General features: G+C 34.3%; 1 protein-coding gene across 3 annotated transcripts in view; it reads right to left on the bottom strand.

The window, feature by feature from the left end:
- Positions 1-18,177, bottom strand: part of MSRA (methionine sulfoxide reductase A) — a 295,027-nt gene extending 276,850 nt beyond the window's left edge. For 2 of the 3 annotated variants that reach the window (XM_075860869.1, XM_075860871.1), the window contains exons 1-2: positions 18,095-18,177; positions 13,246-13,449 (exon numbers count right to left, since the gene is read on the bottom strand). In XM_075860869.1, coding sequence (XP_075716984.1) covers positions 13,246-13,393 — 148 coding nt within the window. In that variant the 5' untranslated portion in view covers positions 13,394-13,449; positions 18,095-18,177. Of the gene's footprint in view, positions 1-13,245; positions 13,450-13,772; positions 13,902-18,094 lie in introns of those variants that run through there. The other variant, XM_075860870.1, reaches the window with a different exon arrangement.
- Positions 18,178-19,046: the final 869 nt, after the last annotated feature.

Below are 19,046 nucleotides of genomic sequence, written 5' to 3'. Positions count from 1 at the left end.
GTATTATAGTAGTTCTATTCTTGTATATAGGGGGCAGTATTATAGTAGTTATATTCTTGTATATAGGGGCAATATTATAGTAGTTATATTCTTGTATATAGGGGGCAGTATTATAGTAGTTATATTCTTGTATATAGGGGCAGTATTATAGTAGTTATATTCTTGTATATAGGAGCAGTATTATAGTATTTATATTCTTGTATATAGGAGGCAGTATTATAGTAGTAATATTCTTGTATATATGGGGCAGTATTATAGTAGTTATATTCTTGTATATAGGGGCAGTATTATAGTATTTATATTCTTGTATATAGGGGCAGTATTATAGTAGTTATATTCTTGTATATAGGGGGCAGTATTATAGTAGTTATATTCTTGTATATAGGGGCAGTGTTATAGTAGTTATATTCTTGCATATAGGGGGCAGTATTATAGTAGTTATATTCTTGTATATAGGGGCAGTATTATAGTAGTTATATTGTTGTATGTAGGGGCAGTATTATAGTAGTTATATTCTTGTATATAGGAGCAGTATTATAGTAGTTATATTCTTGTATATAGGGGGCAGTAATATAGTAGTTATATTCTTGTATATTGGGGCAGTATTATAGTAGTTATATTCTTGTATATAGGAACAGTATTATAGTAGTTATATTCTTGTATATAGGAGCAGTATTATAGTAGTTATATTCTTGTATATAGGAGCAGTATTATAGTAGTTATATTCTTGTATATCGGGGGCAGTATTATAGTAGTTCTATTCTTGTATATAGGAGGCAGTATTATAGTTGTTATATTCTTGTACATAGGAGCAGTATTACAGTAGTTATATTCTTGTATATAGGGGACAGTATTATAGTAGTTATATTCTTGTGTATAGGAGCAGTATTATAGTAGTTATATTCTTGTATATACGGAGTAGTGTTATAGTAGTTATATTCTTGCATATAGGGGGCACTATTATAGTAGTTATATTCTCTTATGTAGGAGCAGTATTATAGTAGTTATATTCTTGTATATAGGGGCAGTATTATAGTATTTATATTCTTGTATATAGGGGCAGTATTATAGTAGTTATATTCTTGTATATAGGGGGCAGTATTATAGTAGTTATATTCTTGTATATAGGGGCAGTATTATAGTAGTTATATTCTTGTATATAGGGGCAGTGTTATAGTAGTTATATTCTTGCATATAGGGGGCAGTATTATAGTAGTTATATTCTTGTATATAGGGGCAGTATTATAGTAGTTATATTGTTGTATGTAGGGGCAGTATTATAGTAGTTATATTCTTGTATATAGGGGGCAGTAATATAGTAGTTATATTCTTGTATATTGGGGCAGTATTATAGTAGTTATATTCTTGTATATAGGAACAGTATTATAGTAGTTCTATTCTTGTATATAGGAGGCAGTATTATAGTTGTTATATTCTTGTACATAGGAGCAGTATTACAGTAGTTATATTCTTGTATATAGGGGACAGTATTATAGTAGTTATATTCTTGTGTATAGGAGCAGTATTATAGTAGTTATATACTTGTATATAGGGGGCAGTATTATAGTAGTTATATTCTTGCATATAGGGGGCACTATTATAGTAGTTATATTCTCTTATGTAGGAGCAGTATTATAGTAGTTATATTCTTGTATATAGGGGCAGTATTATAGTAGTTATATTCTTGTATATAGGAGCAGTATTATAGTAGTTATATTCTTGTATATAGGAGCAGTATTATAGTAATTATATTCTTGTATATAGGGGCAGTATTATAGTAGTTATATTCTTGTATATAGGGGCAGTATTATAGTAGTTATATTCTTGTATATAGGGGCAGTATTATAGTAGTTATATTCTTGTATATAGGGGACAGTATTATAGTAGTTATATTCTTGTGTATAGGAGCAGTATTATAGTAGTTATATTCTTGTATATAGGGGGCAGTATTATAGTAGTTATATTCTTGTATATAGGAGCAGTATTATAGTAGTTATATTCTTGTATATAGGAGCAGTATTATAGTAGTTATATTCTTGTATATAGGAGCAGTATTATAGTAGTTATATTCTTGTATATAGGGGGCAGTATTATAGTAGTTATATTCTTGTATATAGGGAAAGTATTATAGTAGTTATATTCTTGTATATAAGGGGCAGTATTATAGTAGTTATATTCTTGTATATAGGGGCAGTATTATAGTAGTTATATTCTTGTATATAGGGGGCAGTATTATAGTAGTTATATTCGTGTATATAGGGAAAGTATTATAGTAGTTATATTCTTGTATATAGGAGCAGTATTATAGTAGTTATATTCTTGTATATAGGAGCAGTATTATAGTAGTTATATTCTTGTATATAGGAGCAGTATTATAGTAGTTATATTCTTGTATATAGGAGCAGTATTATAGTAGTTATAGTCTTGTACATAGGGGGCAGTAATATAGTAGTTATATTCTTGTATATAGGGGCAGTATTATAGTAGTTATATTCTTGCATATAGGGGGCAGTATTATATTAGTTATATTCTTGTATATAGGGGGCAGTAATATAGTAGTTATATTCTTGTATATAGGGGCAGTATTATAGTAGTTATATTCTTGTATATAGGAGCAGTATTATAATAGTTATATTCTTGTATATAGGAGCAGTATTATAGTAGTTATATTCTTGTATATAGGGAGCAGTATTATAGTAGTTATATTCTTGTATATAGGGGCAATATTATAGTAGTTATATTCTTGTACATAGGGGGCAGTATTATAGTAGTTATATTCTTGTATATAGGGGGCAGTATTATAGTAGTTATATTCTTGTATATAGGGGGCAGTATTATAGTAGTTATATTCTTGTATATAGGGGCAATATTATAGTAGTTATATTCTTGTATATAGGGGGCAGTATTATAGTAGTTATATTCTTGTATATAGGGGCAGTATTATAGTAGTTATATTCTTGTATATAGGAGCAGTATTATAGTATTTATATTCTTGTATATAGGAGGCAGTATTATAGTAGTAATATTCTTGTATATATGGGGCAGTATTATAGTAGTTATATTCTTGTATATAGGGGCAGTATTATAGTATTTATATTCTTGTATATAGGGGCAGTATTATAGTAGTTATATTCTTGTATATAGGAGCAGTATTATAGTAGTTATATTCTTGTATATAGGAGCAGTATTATAGTAGTTATATTCTTGTATATAGGAGCAGTATTATAGTAGTTATATTCTTGCATATAGGGGGCAGTATTATAGTAGTTATATTCTTGTATATAGGGGCAGTATTATAGTAGTTATATTGTTGTATATAAGGGGCAGTATTATAGTAGTTATATTCTTGTATATAGGGGCAGTATTATAGTAGTTATATTCTTGTATATAGGGGGCAGTATTATAGTAGTTATATTCGTGTATATAGGGAAAGTATTATAGTAGTTATATTCTTGTATATAGGAGCAGTATTATAGTAGTTATATTCTTGTATATAGGAGCAGTATTATAGTAGTTATATTCTTGTATATAGGAGCAGTATTATAGTAGTTATATTCTTGTATATAGGAGCAGTATTATAGTAGTTATAGTCTTGTACATAGGGGGCAGTAATATAGTAGTTATATTCTTGTATATAGGGGCAGTATTATAGTAGTTATATTCTTGCATATAGGGGGCAGTATTATATTAGTTATATTCTTGTATATAGGGGGCAGTAATATAGTAGTTATATTCTTGTATATAGGGGCAGTATTATAGTAGTTATATTCTTGTATATAGGAGCAGTATTATAATAGTTATATTCTTGTATATAGGAGCAGTATTATAGTAGTTATATTCTTGTATATAGGGAGCAGTATTATAGTAGTTATATTCTTGTATATAGGGGCAATATTATAGTAGTTATATTCTTGTACATAGGGGGCAGTATTATAGTAGTTATATTCTTGTATATAGGGGGCAGTATTATAGTAGTTATATTCTTGTATATAGGGGGCAGTATTATAGTAGTTATATTCTTGTATATAGGGGCAATATTATAGTAGTTATATTCTTGTATATAGGGGGCAGTATTATAGTAGTTATATTCTTGTATATAGGGGCAGTATTATAGTAGTTATATTCTTGTATATAGGAGCAGTATTATAGTATTTATATCTTGTATATAGGAGGCAGTATTATAGTAGTAATATTCTTGTATATATGGGGCAGTATTATAGTAGTTATATTCTTGTATATAGGGGCAGTATTATAGTATTTATATTCTTGTATATAGGGGCAGTATTATAGTAGTTATATTCTTGTATATAGGGGGCAGTATTATAGTAGTTATATTCTTGTATATAGGGGCAGTATTATAGTAGTTATATTCTTGTATATAGGGGCAGTGTTATAGTAGTTATATTCTTGCATATAGGGGGCAGTATTATAGTAGTTATATTCTTGTATATAGGGGCAGTATTATAGTAGTTATATTGTTGTATGTAGGGGCAGTATTATAGTAGTTATATTCTTGTATATAGGAGGCAGTATTATAGTAGTTATATTCTTGTATATAGGGGGCAGTAATATAGTAGTTATATTCTTGTATATTGGGGCAGTATTATAGTAGTTATATTCTTGTATATAGGAACAGTATTATAGTAGTTATATTCTTGTATATAGGAGGAGTATTATAGTAGTTATATTCTTGTATATAGGAGCAGTATTATAGTAGTTATATTCTTGTATATCGGGGGCAGTATTATAGTAGTTCTATTCTTGTATATAGGAGGCAGTATTATAGTTGTTATATTCTTGTACATAGGAGCAGTATTACAGTAGTTATATTCTTGTATATAGGGGACAGTATTATAGTAGTTATATTCTTGTGTATAGGAGCAGTATTATAGTAGTTATATTCTTGTATATAGGGGGCAGTATTATAGTAGTTATATTCTTGTATATACGGAGTAGTGTTATAGTAGTTATATTCTTGCATATAGGGGGCACTATTATAGTAGTTATATTCTCTTATGTAGGAGCAGTATTATAGTAGTTATATTCTTGTATATAGGGGCAGTATTATAGTAGTTATATTCTTGTATATAGGAGCAGTATTATAGTAATTATATTCTTGTATATAGTGGCAGTATTATAGTAGTTATATTCTTGTATATAGGGGCAGTATTATAGTAGTTATATTCTTGTATATAGGGGCAGTATTATAGTAGTTATATTCTTGTATATAGGGGACAGTATTATAGTAGTTATATTCTTGTGTACAGGAGCAGTATTATAGTAGTTATATTCTTGTATATAGGGGGCAGTATTATAGTAGTTATATTCTTGTATATAGGAGCAGTATTATAGTAGTTATATTCTTGTATATAGGAGCAGTATTATAGTAGTTATATTCTTGTATATAGGAGCAGTATTATAGTAGTTATATTCTTGTATATAGGGGGCAGTATTATAGTTATATTCTTGTATATAGGGAAAGTATTATAGTAGTTATATTCTTGTATATAGGAGCAGTATTATAGTAGTTATATTCTTGTATATAGGAGCAGTATTATAGTAGTTATATTCTTGTATATAGGGGGCAGTATTATAGTTATATTCTTGTATATAGGGAAAGTATTATAGTAGTTATATTCTTGTGTATAGGAGGCAGTATTATAGTAGTTATATTCTTGTATATATGGGGCAGTATTATAGTAGTTATATTCTTGTATATAGGGGGCAGTATTATAGTAGTTATATTCTTGTATATAGGGAAAGTATTATAGTAGTTATATTCTTGTATATAAGGGGCAGTATTATAGTAGTTATATTCTTGTATATAGGAGAAGTATTATAGTAGTTATATTCTTGTATATAGGAGCAGTATTATAGTAGTTATATTCTTGTATATAGGAGCAGTATTATAGTAGTTATAGTCTTGTACATAGGGGGCAGTAATATAGTAGTTATATTCTTGTATATAGGGGCAGTATTATAGTAGTTATATTCTTGCATATAGGGGGCAGTATTATATTAGTTATATTCTTGTATATAGGGGGCAGTAATATAGTAGTTATATTCTTGTATATAGGGGCAGTATTATAGTTGTTATATTCTTGTATATAGGAGCAGTATTATAGTAGTTATATTCTTGTACATAAGGGGCAGTATTATAGTAGTTATATTCTTGTATATAGGGGCAGTATTATAGTAGTTATATTCTTGTACATAAGGGGCAGTATTATAGTAGTTATATTCTTGTATATAGGGGCAGTATTATAGTAGTTATATTCTTGTATATAGGAGCAGTATTATAGTATTTATATTCTTGTATATAGGGCAGTATTATAATAGTTATATTCTTGTATATAGGAGCAGTATTATAGTAGTTATATTCTTGTATATAGGGGACAGTATTATAGTAGTTATATTCTTGTATATAGGAGCAGTATTATAGTAGTTATATTCTTGTATATAGGGGGCAGTATTATAGTAGTTATATTCTTGTATATAGGGGCAATATTATAGTAGTTCTATTCTTGTATATAGGGGACAGTATTATAGTAGTTATATTCTTGTATATAGGAGCAGTATTATAGTAGTTATATTCTTGTATATAGGGGGCAGTATTATAGTAGTTATATTCTTGTATATAGGGGCAATGTTATAGTAGTTATATTCTTGTACATAGGGGGCAGTATTATAGTAGTTATATTCTTGTATATAGGGGGCAGTATTATAGTAGTTATATTCTTGTATATAGGGGGCAGTATTATAGTAGTTATATTCTTGTATATAGGGGCAATATTATAGTAGTTATATTCTTGTATATAGGGGGCAGTATTATAGTAGTTATATTCTTGTATATAGGGGCAGTATTATAGTAGTTATATTCTTGTATATAGGAGCAGTATTATAGTATTTATATTCTTGTATATAGGAGGCAGTATTATAGTAGTAATATTCTTGTATATATGGGGCAGTATTATAGTAGTTATATTCTTGTATATAGGGGCAGTATTATAGTATTTATATTCTTGTATATAGGGGCAGTATTATAGTAGTTATATTCTTGTATATAGGGGGCAGTATTATAGTAGTTATATTCTTGTATATAGGGGCAGTATTATAGTAGTTATATTCTTGATATAGGGGCAGTGTTATAGTAGTTATATTCTTGCATATAGGGGGCAGTATTATAGTAGTTATATTCTTGTATATAGGGGCAGTATTATAGTAGTTATATTGTTGTATGTAGGGGCAGTATTATAGTAGTTATATTCTTGTATATAGGAGCAGTATTATAGTAGTTATATTCTTGTATATAGGGGGCAGTAATATAGTAGTTATATTCTTGTATATTGGGGCAGTATTATAGTAGTTATATTCTTGTATATAGGAACAGTATTATAGTAGTTATATTCTTGTATATAGGAGCAGTATTATAGTAGTTATATTCTTGTATATAGGAGCAGTATTATAGTAGTTATATTCTTGTATATCGGGGGCAGTATTATAGTAGTTCTATTCTTGTATATAGGAGGCAGTATTATAGTTGTTATATTCTTGTACATAGGAGCAGTATTACAGTAGTTATATTCTTGTATATAGGGGACAGTATTATAGTAGTTATATTCTTGTGTATAGGAGCAGTATTATAGTAGTTATATTCTTGTATATACGGAGTAGTGTTATAGTAGTTATATTCTTGCATATAGGGGGCACTATTATAGTAGTTATATTCTCTTATGTAGGAGCAGTATTATAGTAGTTATATTCTTGTATATAGGGGCAGTATTATAGTATTTATATTCTTGTATATAGGGGCAGTATTATAGTAGTTATATTCTTGTATATAGGGGGCAGTATTATAGTAGTTATATTCTTGTATATAGGGGCAGTATTATAGTAGTTATATTCTTGTATATAGGGGCAGTGTTATAGTAGTTATATTCTTGCATATAGGGGGCAGTATTATAGTAGTTATATTCTTGTATATAGGGGCAGTATTATAGTAGTTATATTGTTGTATGTAGGGGCAGTATTATAGTAGTTATATTCTTGTATATAGGAGCAGTATTATAGTAGTTATATTCTTGTATATAGGGGGCAGTAATATAGTAGTTATATTCTTGTATATTGGGGCAGTATTATAGTAGTTATATTCTTGTATATAGGAACAGTATTATAGTAGTTATATTCTTGTATATAGGAGGAGTATTATAGTAGTTATATTCTTGTATATAGGAGCAGTATTATAGTAGTTATATTCTTGTATATCGGGGCAGTATTATAGTAGTTCTATTCTTGTATATAGGAGGCAGTATTATAGTTGTTATATTCTTGTACATAGGAGCAGTATTACAGTAGTTATATTCTTGTATATAGGGGACAGTATTATAGTAGTTATATTCTTGTGTATAGGAGCAGTATTATAGTAGTTATATTCTTGTATATAGGGGGCAGTATTATAGTAGTTATATTCTTGTATATACGGAGTAGTGTTATAGTAGTTATATTCTTGCATATAGGGGCACTATTATAGTAGTTATATTCTCTTATGTAGGAGCAGTATTATAGTAGTTATATTCTTGTATATAGGGGCAGTATTATAGTAGTTATATTCTTGTATATAGGAGCAGTATTATAGTAATTATATTCTTGTATATAGCGGCAGTATTATAGTAGTTATATTCTTGTATATAGGGGCAGTATTATAGTAGTTATATTCTTGTATATAGGGGCAGTATTATAGTAGTTATATTCTTGTATATAGGGGACAGTATTATAGTAGTTATATTCTTGTGTATAGGAGCAGTATTATAGTAGTTATATTCTTGTATATAGGAGCAGTATTATAGTAGTTATATTCTTGTATATAGGAGCAGTATTATAGTAGTTATATTCTTGTATATAGGGGGCAGTATTATAGTTATATTCTTGTATATAGGGAAAGTATTATAGTAGTTATATTCTTGTATATAGGAGCAGTATTATAGTAGTTATATTCTTGTATATAGGAGCAGTATTATAGTAGTTATATTCTTGTATATAGGGGGCAGTATTATAGTTATATTCTTGTATATAGGGAAAGTATTATAGTAGTTATATTCTTGTGTATAGGAGGCAGTATTATAGTAGTTATATTCTTGTATATATGGGGCAGTATTATAGTAGTTATATTCTTGTATATAGGGGGCAGTATTATAGTAGTTATATTCTTGTATATAGGGAAAGTATTATAGTAGTTATATTCTTGTATATAAGGGGCAGTATTATAGTAGTTATATTCTTGTATATAGGGGCAGTATTATAGTAGTTATATTCTTGTATATAGGGGGCAGTATTATAGTAGTTATATTCTTGTATATAGGGAAAGTATTATAGTAGTTATATTCTTGCATATAGGAGCAGTATTATAGTAGTTATATTCTTGTATATAGGAGCAGTATTATAGTAGTTATATTCTTGTATATAGGAGCAGTATTATAGTAGTTATATTCTTGTATATAGGAGCAGTATTATAGTAGTTATAGTCTTGTACATAGGGGGCAGTAATATAGTAGTTATATTCTTGTATATAGGGGCAGTATTATAGTAGTTATATTCTTGTATATAGGGGGCAGTATTATAGTAGTTATATTCTTGTATATAGGGAAAGTATTATAGTAGTTATATTCTTGTATATAGGAGCAGTATTATAGTAGTTATATTCTTGTATATAGGAGCAGTATTATAGTAGTTATATTCTTGTATATAGGAGCAGTATTATAGTAGTTATATTCTTGTATATAGGAGCAGTATTATAGTAGTTATATTCTTGTATATAGGAGCAGTATTATAGTAGTTATATTCTTGTATATAGGGGGCAGTAATATAGTAGTTATATTCTTGTATATAGGAACAGTATTATAGTAGTTATATTCTTGTATATAGGAGCAGTATTATAGTAGTTATATTCTTGTATATAGGAGCAGTATTATAGTAGTTATATTCTTGTATATCGGGGGCAGTATTATAGTAGTTCTATTCTTGTATATAGGAGGCAGTATTATAGTTGTTATATTCTTGTACATAGGAGCAGTATTACAGTAGTTATATTCTTGTATATAGGGGACAGTATTATAGTAGTTATATTCTTGTGTATAGGAGCAGTATTATAGTAGTTATATTCTTGTATATACGGAGTAGTGTTATAGTAGTTATATTCTTGTATATGGTGGCAGTATTATAGTAGTTATATTCTTGTATATAGGAGCAGTATTATAGTAGTTATATTCTTGTATATAGGAGCAGTATTATAGTAGTTATATTCTTGTATATAGGAGCAGTATTATAGTAGTTATATTCTTGTATATAGGAGCAGTATTATAGTAGTGTTAGTCTTGAATATTACAAGAACTTCTGTGAAGCAGCAATGTGCCTCTATCAGTTTTCCTACCCCCTCTTCTTTTGGTATCCCATAATACATGCATAATCCAGCAGAAGGCATTAATGAGCACAAGAGAAAGCTCACCCCAGGGTAAACAAAATGTGCTTTATTTTTTGTTTTATTTTAAATAGGTTTTATCAAAACCAGTGAGACCACTCCAGGAGAAAATATTACTTTTTTAGTTGCCCATTAATAAAAACTTCCAAAACTTCAATAAAGAACAACCACAAAATGTTGGTACTAGTAGAAATTTCTCAGCATATTGGCGGACTCCTGGGGTTTGTCCATCCCGGAGATATTTTATTTTTTTGAGGGAGAAGAAATATTGGTGTGGAAACTTCTGTGGTTCTAAACAAGGGTCAGCATGAGGGAGGGGGGCAGATAAATCCACGTACGTTCATTGGACTAGATCATATTAGAAAACAATGATATGATTCATTTACAGTTTCCGGAACATTGTGTGTGAATGAAATAAGAAAGTTTCAAAGTTCTTGTAATATAATCCACCTGCAAAGGTTACTGGTTATACGAGTCTTATGACTTGGCCGACGGCACGATCGGTAAAAGTCCGCACTCAATCCAAAAATAATTTCATGCCTAGAAATCCTTGATAAAGAAGCTTGTGAAAAAGTAAACATGGACGCTTTGTATAGAAGGTTAAAATAGTTTATGATCCTTAGTAAGTCCACCAAAAAGTAAACTAGCACAAAAAGTTATTAACCAGCCGGGCCTGTGGTGACCGGCTTATCGCCGGGGCAGCTTCATTCTGGCAAGGCAAACCCTTCTAACCACAAAAGGACCAAGCCCAATTTCACGCCATTTATTTCCACTTTTGTCTCTCCCCATGTTCCAAAAGCCATAAAAAAAAATTTAAGTAATTTTTTAGGAATCATTTTAGCATGCAGATAAGTTAGTATTCAACATATATGTATTATTTTAAGATGTTCAAATATATAAAAAAGCAATTTTTTTATTTATATCTTTCTTGAACTTTTTACCTACAATGTAATGTTATAAATCTGTCACCAGCCCTGGACAGACCTGAGGCCTTTGTTAGGCCCCAGTCTGTCAGTGTATGATTGCCGGCCTAGGCAAAAAGGAGTACCTGGGAACGATCATTGTTGAAAGGCAGCCCCTCCCTTTGACAAAACCGTGACCGCCACCAAATGTGGTGCTGAATCGGGTAAATGGCCGGGAACGGAGTTAGATAGGAGATCAAACAAACCCTAGTTTATATATAGAGCAGACTGTGTATTTGCGAGACTGAAGGATTTTTGATCGTGGGATACCATGTGAAATTAGACAAAAAGTTCCTGAGTAACCACATAAGACGTTTTTCAACTAATTGCTGTTTTTAATTAAGGAAGAAAGTTGCCCAACACCCATTTCACACAAAAATATCCGCCCCTTCTCTTAATAACTAGACGCAAACCCTATAACAGTAATAAATGCAAAAAAAAAAAAAAAAACTTTTTCCAATTTGGTATCAATATTTAATCGCTAAACTTCTGAGGGTAAATACAAAGTTTCTACCAGAACATTAAAAGTAAAGTCGAGAAGGGATGAGAGGAACAAAAAATATATATATCTGTCAGCACAGAAAGGGTTATTGTTCTGGGACACCATCGAATCACAGTGACGGCCATGGTTTTCAAATGGAGAAGACTTGGAGCGGTGCCAAATCTTCCCAGTAATGGCCGGCAGTAAAAATTACCGGTACTCCAAAAAAAGCAGTGGTAACTGATCCAGTATGGTGCAAATAATCCCACCATGGACAACCGCAAGACTTCAGTCTCCCCGGCCTCAGCCAAGATCAACATTCATGACCCCACAAAAGATCGGGCAACAATGGAAAAAGCAGCGAGGAGGAAACCACTACTATCCGAGAGGAAGAGAAAAGCACATTTTTGAAAATACCTGGATGGTACCCAAGCCATTGTTGATGATGATCTATGGGCAGATGAACTAGAAGTGGAACTTTTTGGACAATACAGGTGCCCTCGTTTCTAGTTTAAAGTCAACCCATCATACACAACAGATCAGAACTCGATACAATATTATATTAGTAATTACTGATGTAGGTAATGGGGCACGACAAAAAAAAAACACAAAAGAGGTGCTCGTAATTACACCCAAACATGGGTAAAACAAAGCTAAGATTTTTGGAGTTTGACTCCACGATGAGGGTGGTTTACCTTCCTGGTGGCAACCCTAGGGTGGCCTATACCAACCTGTAATTCCTTTTCATGTAAAAGAAAGTGCTTTTCACCCTTAAACCAACAGTATCAGAAACGAACATACATTTAAATCAGATTTTTGTTAAAAACACACACACACATATATATATATATATGTAGTTTATTTATGTTGGTGGCGTTTTTTTTATTTGCCTTTGTTACTAGACACATAACAAAAATCTTGAAATATTGCACTGCTCACACTGGCCACTAGAGCACACACAATAGGCGGATGCTCCCTGTTTGCTTTGCTGTGTAGACTGTGATAGAATGTGCAGAGTCATTTCACTATCATTAGAAGAAGGGCCAGGTAATGACGGCTCTACTGTACAGCTGGAGGCCTAGATAGGGCAACATAGTAACACTAAAGCAACAGATAAGGCTCTGTATGCAGGTCTCATGTCACTTCCTGGCCTCTGGGGGAGGGGCTTTACTCCATCACTTCCGAAGACTGAAATAATCTATGACATTTTTCCCATTCATCTAGTTAATGAAACATGTTTGTTTTTTTTGTAGGATTTGGACATTAGAGACGATAAGGCTGAGATGAAGGTCAGAATCTATAACACGCTATTCATATAGGGGACTTACCTGTTTCTCGCATCTTCTCAGACCTTCCAGCCAGAGCTTCGTCATTGCTGGGTAACTGGGTTTTAGAACTCATGTCTCCCATGTACCTGCCACTTAACAGCTGGAATAGTAATATCCGGGTGTTGAGGAGACGGGGCGAGGTCAGCATGAGCTTGAGGAGGGTAAAGGGAAATCACGACTCTAGGTTCACCACGCGATAATGTTCTGTGAGGGGAATAAACATTACCTCGGTTATTAATTGAATCATGTTCATTCGAACCTGGTGACAGAACGACATTAAGTAGGACTGTCCGGATTTATACCCCCCAATAGGAGAAAAGTCTACTGAAATGAAGAGAAGACCTGAATGAAGTCGGACTTGGCCAGACGCGGGAAGGCTACAACGCTCGGATTCTGAAATGTTGGCATGGTTCTATGGGCAGATATGGGATTAACGGTTAAAACCTGCCCTGGGTAGAATTTTTGTGTTCTCTTTGTGTTAAAGCGACCCTCCAGTTGGGTATAGAAAATATACGTAGTCAACTTACCTGCTGCCTCGCTCCTTAATGATCCGGCCTCCGTTACAGTCCCTTATTTATCCACTCTCCAAGATGCCACCGCAAACTCCAACTTCGCTATGGAGAGCTTTTTTTTAGATGTCTGAGACACGGATTTAGCGGTTTCCAGACCCTCCTTCTGGAGATCGGTAAAGATCCCAGATGTGGGACCCACACCTGTAAGATATTTATGGTATTTCCTGTGGATATGCTATAAAGGACATTGATGGTAATACACCTTTGAACCCTTGGCGATGTAACCGTAAATCAAGGCCACCAAGGGATTGCATGGAGCGGGCTCCATACTCAGCGGGTGTCAGCTGCATGTTACAGCCGACACCTCGCTGCAAAGGACGGGATCGGAGCAGACTCCGATCCCGGCCGCTTAAGATGTCGCAGTCAATAGTGACTGAGGCATCTTAGCTGTAAGAAGGAGGGTGACATCCGCCAGCCGATTGCACCCCCCCAGAAGGCCGATGGTAATCATAGTATCCTGGAGGCCTAATGAAGGCCCCAGGTTTGTCAAAAAAAGTTATGGCTTTTGGAAGGTGGGGACGAAAAAAGCGCAAATGAAAAACTGGAAAATGGCTGGGGCGCCAGGGGGTTAAGGCTATGTTCACACGGGGTATTTTGCAGAGTTTTTTGACGCGGAAACCGCGTCGCAAAACTCGGCACAAACGGCCCAAGAACGCCTCCCATTGATTTCAATGGGAAGCGACATGCCCTATCTTCGGGCGCTTCCGCCTCTGACCTCCCATTGACTTCAATGGGAGGCAGAGAAAGCGTATTTCGTGCTGTTTTATGCCCGCGGCGCTCAATGGCCGCGGGCGAAAAACGGCGCGAAAATCACCGCGAAAATCGGCGTGCAGGGAAAGGAAAATCTGCCTCAAAGTTCCAAACGGAATTTTGAGGCAGATATTCCTCCCCCAAAATACTCCGTGTGAACATAGCCTTAGGGATCATATCTCAGTTTTGACGTGTTTATTATAGATGTCATGTATTCTGCTAGGTCTCCTTTAATATGCTGCCCCGCATCGCTCACCAATTACCTGCCATGTATCTCCATGTACACACAGCTGCCGTCAGTTACCGGTGGGGAGGGCGGGGGATGGAGCGCTCCCCTCATGAATAAAGCGGATTTATAAATCTGAGGCCTACTGTATTTTTTTTTTATTTTTTTTTAGTAATATTCAAGCGGACCTGTGCCCATAATATGCCACCTATAAATAGGGCAGTATATTATGGTGACAGATTTGCTTTGATGAACTCCAACCCCTCTAATAGTCACGCAACTACAACGAATAAATGACAGTGCGCCCGTGTAAACTTTATTAAAGGTACAGGAGCCTTTCTGATGTCCTCCGTGTTCACGTTACGTAACACAGGACACGGGTGATGTAACCCTAATGTGTACACCACTGCCCAACAGTCATATACCCGGCATGGAAGAGGAAGCCGTGTGGCAAGAAGCAGCAATTTTATATATATATACACCATGTCTAATTGTGGTGCAGTTTTTCCCGCCGGAAAGTCCAGTGTGGTAAACAGCAAGCAAAAAAATAAATAAAAAAGTCATACTTACCCGTAGCCATGGCGACGAGTCCCTCTGACGTTCTACAGCCCGGCCTATGAGGTTTCTTCACATGTGAGTGTTGCAGTCTGTGATTGGCTGCAGCAGTCACATGGGATAAAACGTCCTCCCCGGTGGCCGGGCTGGACGCAATTAAACCTGCAGTGTATTCGCTACGTGTGAACACGGCCTTACACGTGAATTATTTGTACCTATTGGATAAGAAATGAAAGCTGCGCTGTGATTGGTTGCTATGGGTAACAAGGAGGGTGTTACTGTTGGGCAGTTTTAAAAAAATGAGGCCTTGAATTGTTTCAATTCTTTCTCACTTTTAAGCCCTCTGCTTGCTGACAGTGAATGGGAACATTGTTCTTTACATCTCAGAGATTTAATACCTGCCCTGACCTAATACTTGTCAGAGCTGGGGGTTTGTTACAATTGTATTCAGTTTGGACTTTCGGTGAGATAAATATATCAGCAGCACAGACGTCTCTCCTGTCAGGATGGGCCAGAACGTGTAATGTGCAGAGGATTACCACAGAGGTTACACCACAAGGGATGTTACACAAGAAACCGATGTAATCCGGAAAACACAGAAGGCCCCATTCACACGGCCGGACTTTTCATCCATAATTACGGACCCAATCATGTCTATTGGCCACGGACGCCTTTCAGTATTTTCACTGATGGGTGTCTGTGCTGAATAAATGATAGAGCCCGTCTTATTCTTGTCCGTAATTACGGCACGGACTCTCCCATAGAAGCCTAAGGTGCATCCGTATGCTGTCCGTATTTCCGGAAGCGTTGCTATGCAACACGTTGGTGACATCATTCGCATCCTCCCTCTTTTTTTTACGGATCCGTATATACGGACAGTATTTCGGGATAGATGAAAATACGGTTGTGTGCATTGGGCCTTAGGTAGATATGAGAGAGATAGATAGATAGATAGATAGATAGATAGATAGATAGATAGATAGATAGATAGATAGATAGATAGATAGATATGAGATAGATAGATAGATAGATAGATAGATAGATAGATAGATAGATAGATAGATAGATAGATAGATAGATATGAGATAGATAGATGTGAGATAGATAGAGAGATAGAGAGATAGAGAGATAGAGAGATAGATATGAGATAGATAGATATGAGATAGATAGATAGATAGATATGAGATAGATAGATAGATAGATAGATAGATAGATAGATAGATAGATAGATAGATAGATATGAGATAGATAGATATGAGATAGATAGATAGATAGATAGATATGAGATAGATAGATAGATAGATAGATAGATATGAGATAGATAGATAGATAGATATGAGATAGATAGATAGATAGATAGATATGAGATAGATAGATAGATAGATAGATATGAGATAGATAGATATGAGATAGATAGATATGAGATAGATAGATAGATAGATAGATAGATAGAGAGATATGAGATAGATAGATGTGAGATAGATGTGAGATAGATAGATAGATAGATAGATAGATAGATAGATAGATAGATAGATAGATAGATAGATAGATAGATAGATAGATATGAGATAGATAGATAGATATGAGATAGATATGAGATAGATATGAGATAGATAGATAGATAGATAGATAGATAGATAGATAGATAGATATGAGATAGATATGAGATAGATATGAGATAGATATGAGATAGATATGAGATAGATATGAGATAGATAGATAGATAGATAGATAGATAGATAGATAGATAGATAGATAGATAGATAGATATGAGATAGATAGATAGATAGATAGATAGATAGATAGATAGATAGATAGATAGATAGATAGATATGAGATAGATAGATAGATTTTTGTATTTATCTTAACCCCTTAATGACTAGGCCTGTGTACCACAGCAATCAAAGGGTTAAGCAGCCAGAGTCAGAGTTTCTCCCCCTCCTCCACTGTATTCAGGAGGCTTCTCAGACGCCTTTTCTACAGCAACGCCAAAAGACATTAGTCAGCCGGGAACGGGTAATAAATAAAAATAATAATGAATAATATTAATATATATGCACCTAGGATGGATAAGAAATATATATATATACACCTCAGGTTGGATTCACACGATGAGCCCTGTAAAGATCCGCAGTAACTCCACATTTGTACGACGCGGTCACTCGTAGCGGCGGAGCGCGGGACTATAACACGAGTGGCAGCTTGGTACAGTGCGGAGCTCGATGGCGGCCCCTGATCTGCGGATATTGACGTCCTATCCTGAGGACCGGTCATTCGTTTTATTTCTAGACAACCCTGTTAACTGGCGGATTTTACAGCGGATTTGCCGCCATACAATAAAGTAGGTGAAATCTGCGAGGAAATCCGGAACAACAGAGTCGTACATTATAACACCATAAAATATAATACCTAAAAAAAAATATTGGGAAAGATTTATCAAAACTGGTGCAAAGGAAAAGTGGTGCAGTTGTTCATAGCAACCAATGATTGACAGCCGCCACTGTAGTCTACATCAGCTGTCAATGATTGTGATTCACTCTTTGGTATAATTGCATTATGGGATCCTGATCTTCCTAAAGGACTCTGATAATCCAGAACACTTGATAATCCAGAAACACCAGGTCATGTGACTATAAGAAGCAAAACGTATGGACGTGATAACCAGCAGTAATAGCTGTGACATAAAGACACCAGATCTACATATACATATATATATACTCAGCGACAGGCTCCAGCAGAAACTTACCCGCAGTCAGCGCAGGAACATGAGCAAGTTACCTAACAGCAGCCGCGGACAGCGACAACAAACTACAACTTCCGGCATGCTGCAATGAGACTACAACTACGGCGTCCTGCCGGGGACAAAAGGCTGAAGGACGCGTTACTGCTCCACTGCGCGTTTAATACGTGATTATCATCAATAGTATTGTCATTGTCACTACAGTCATTCATATATCATCATTATTATAAATATATTATAACAGGTTGTTATTATTATTATTATTATTATTAGGATTTTATTGTTATATGTATATTATGATCAAATCGCTATTTTAACCCCTCGCCACTTTGCATTTTTTCATTTTCTTTTTTTCCGCCGCGCCTTCCATGAGCCATAACATTTTTTATTTTTTTTGTCGACATGAGGACGAGTTGTAGTTTTCCACTGCACTATGGTACCATATAATATACTGGGAAACTAAGGCTTCGTTCACATCTGCGTCAGGGTCCCGTTCTGACTTTTCGTCACAGCTTCCCATCAGAACGGAACCCTGACTGAAACAAACGGAAACCATAGGGTTCCGGTTGCATCACCGTTGTTTACAATGTTTACAATGGGGACGAATCCGGTGCAAATGGTTTCCGTTTGTCTCCGTTGTGCAAGGGTTCCGTCCTTTTGACGGAATCAATACCGTGGTCTACTGCGCTATTCATTCCGTCAAAACGCCAGAACCCTTGCACAACTGAGACAAACGGAAACCATAGACCTCCGCGGATTCTGCCGAAAATTCTGCCTCCTATTCATTTTAATGGGAGGTGGACGCTTCTTTTTCCCGCTAGCTGATTTTTTCCGCCCAAACTTCCCATTGAAGTCAATGGGAGGAGGAATAATTTTGCAGAGGGACCCGCCACGCACAGTCCCAGCTATGGGAACTGGCCCTAAGTGGTAACTAAACCAGTTGTGTAACTACCGCCCG

The sequence above is a fragment of the Rhinoderma darwinii genome, chromosome 4 (assembly GCF_050947455.1).
Source record: "Rhinoderma darwinii isolate aRhiDar2 chromosome 4, aRhiDar2.hap1, whole genome shotgun sequence".
NCBI lineage: Eukaryota > Metazoa > Chordata > Amphibia > Anura > Rhinodermatidae > Rhinoderma > Rhinoderma darwinii.
This window is presented reverse-complemented; position numbering and strand designations above follow the sequence as displayed.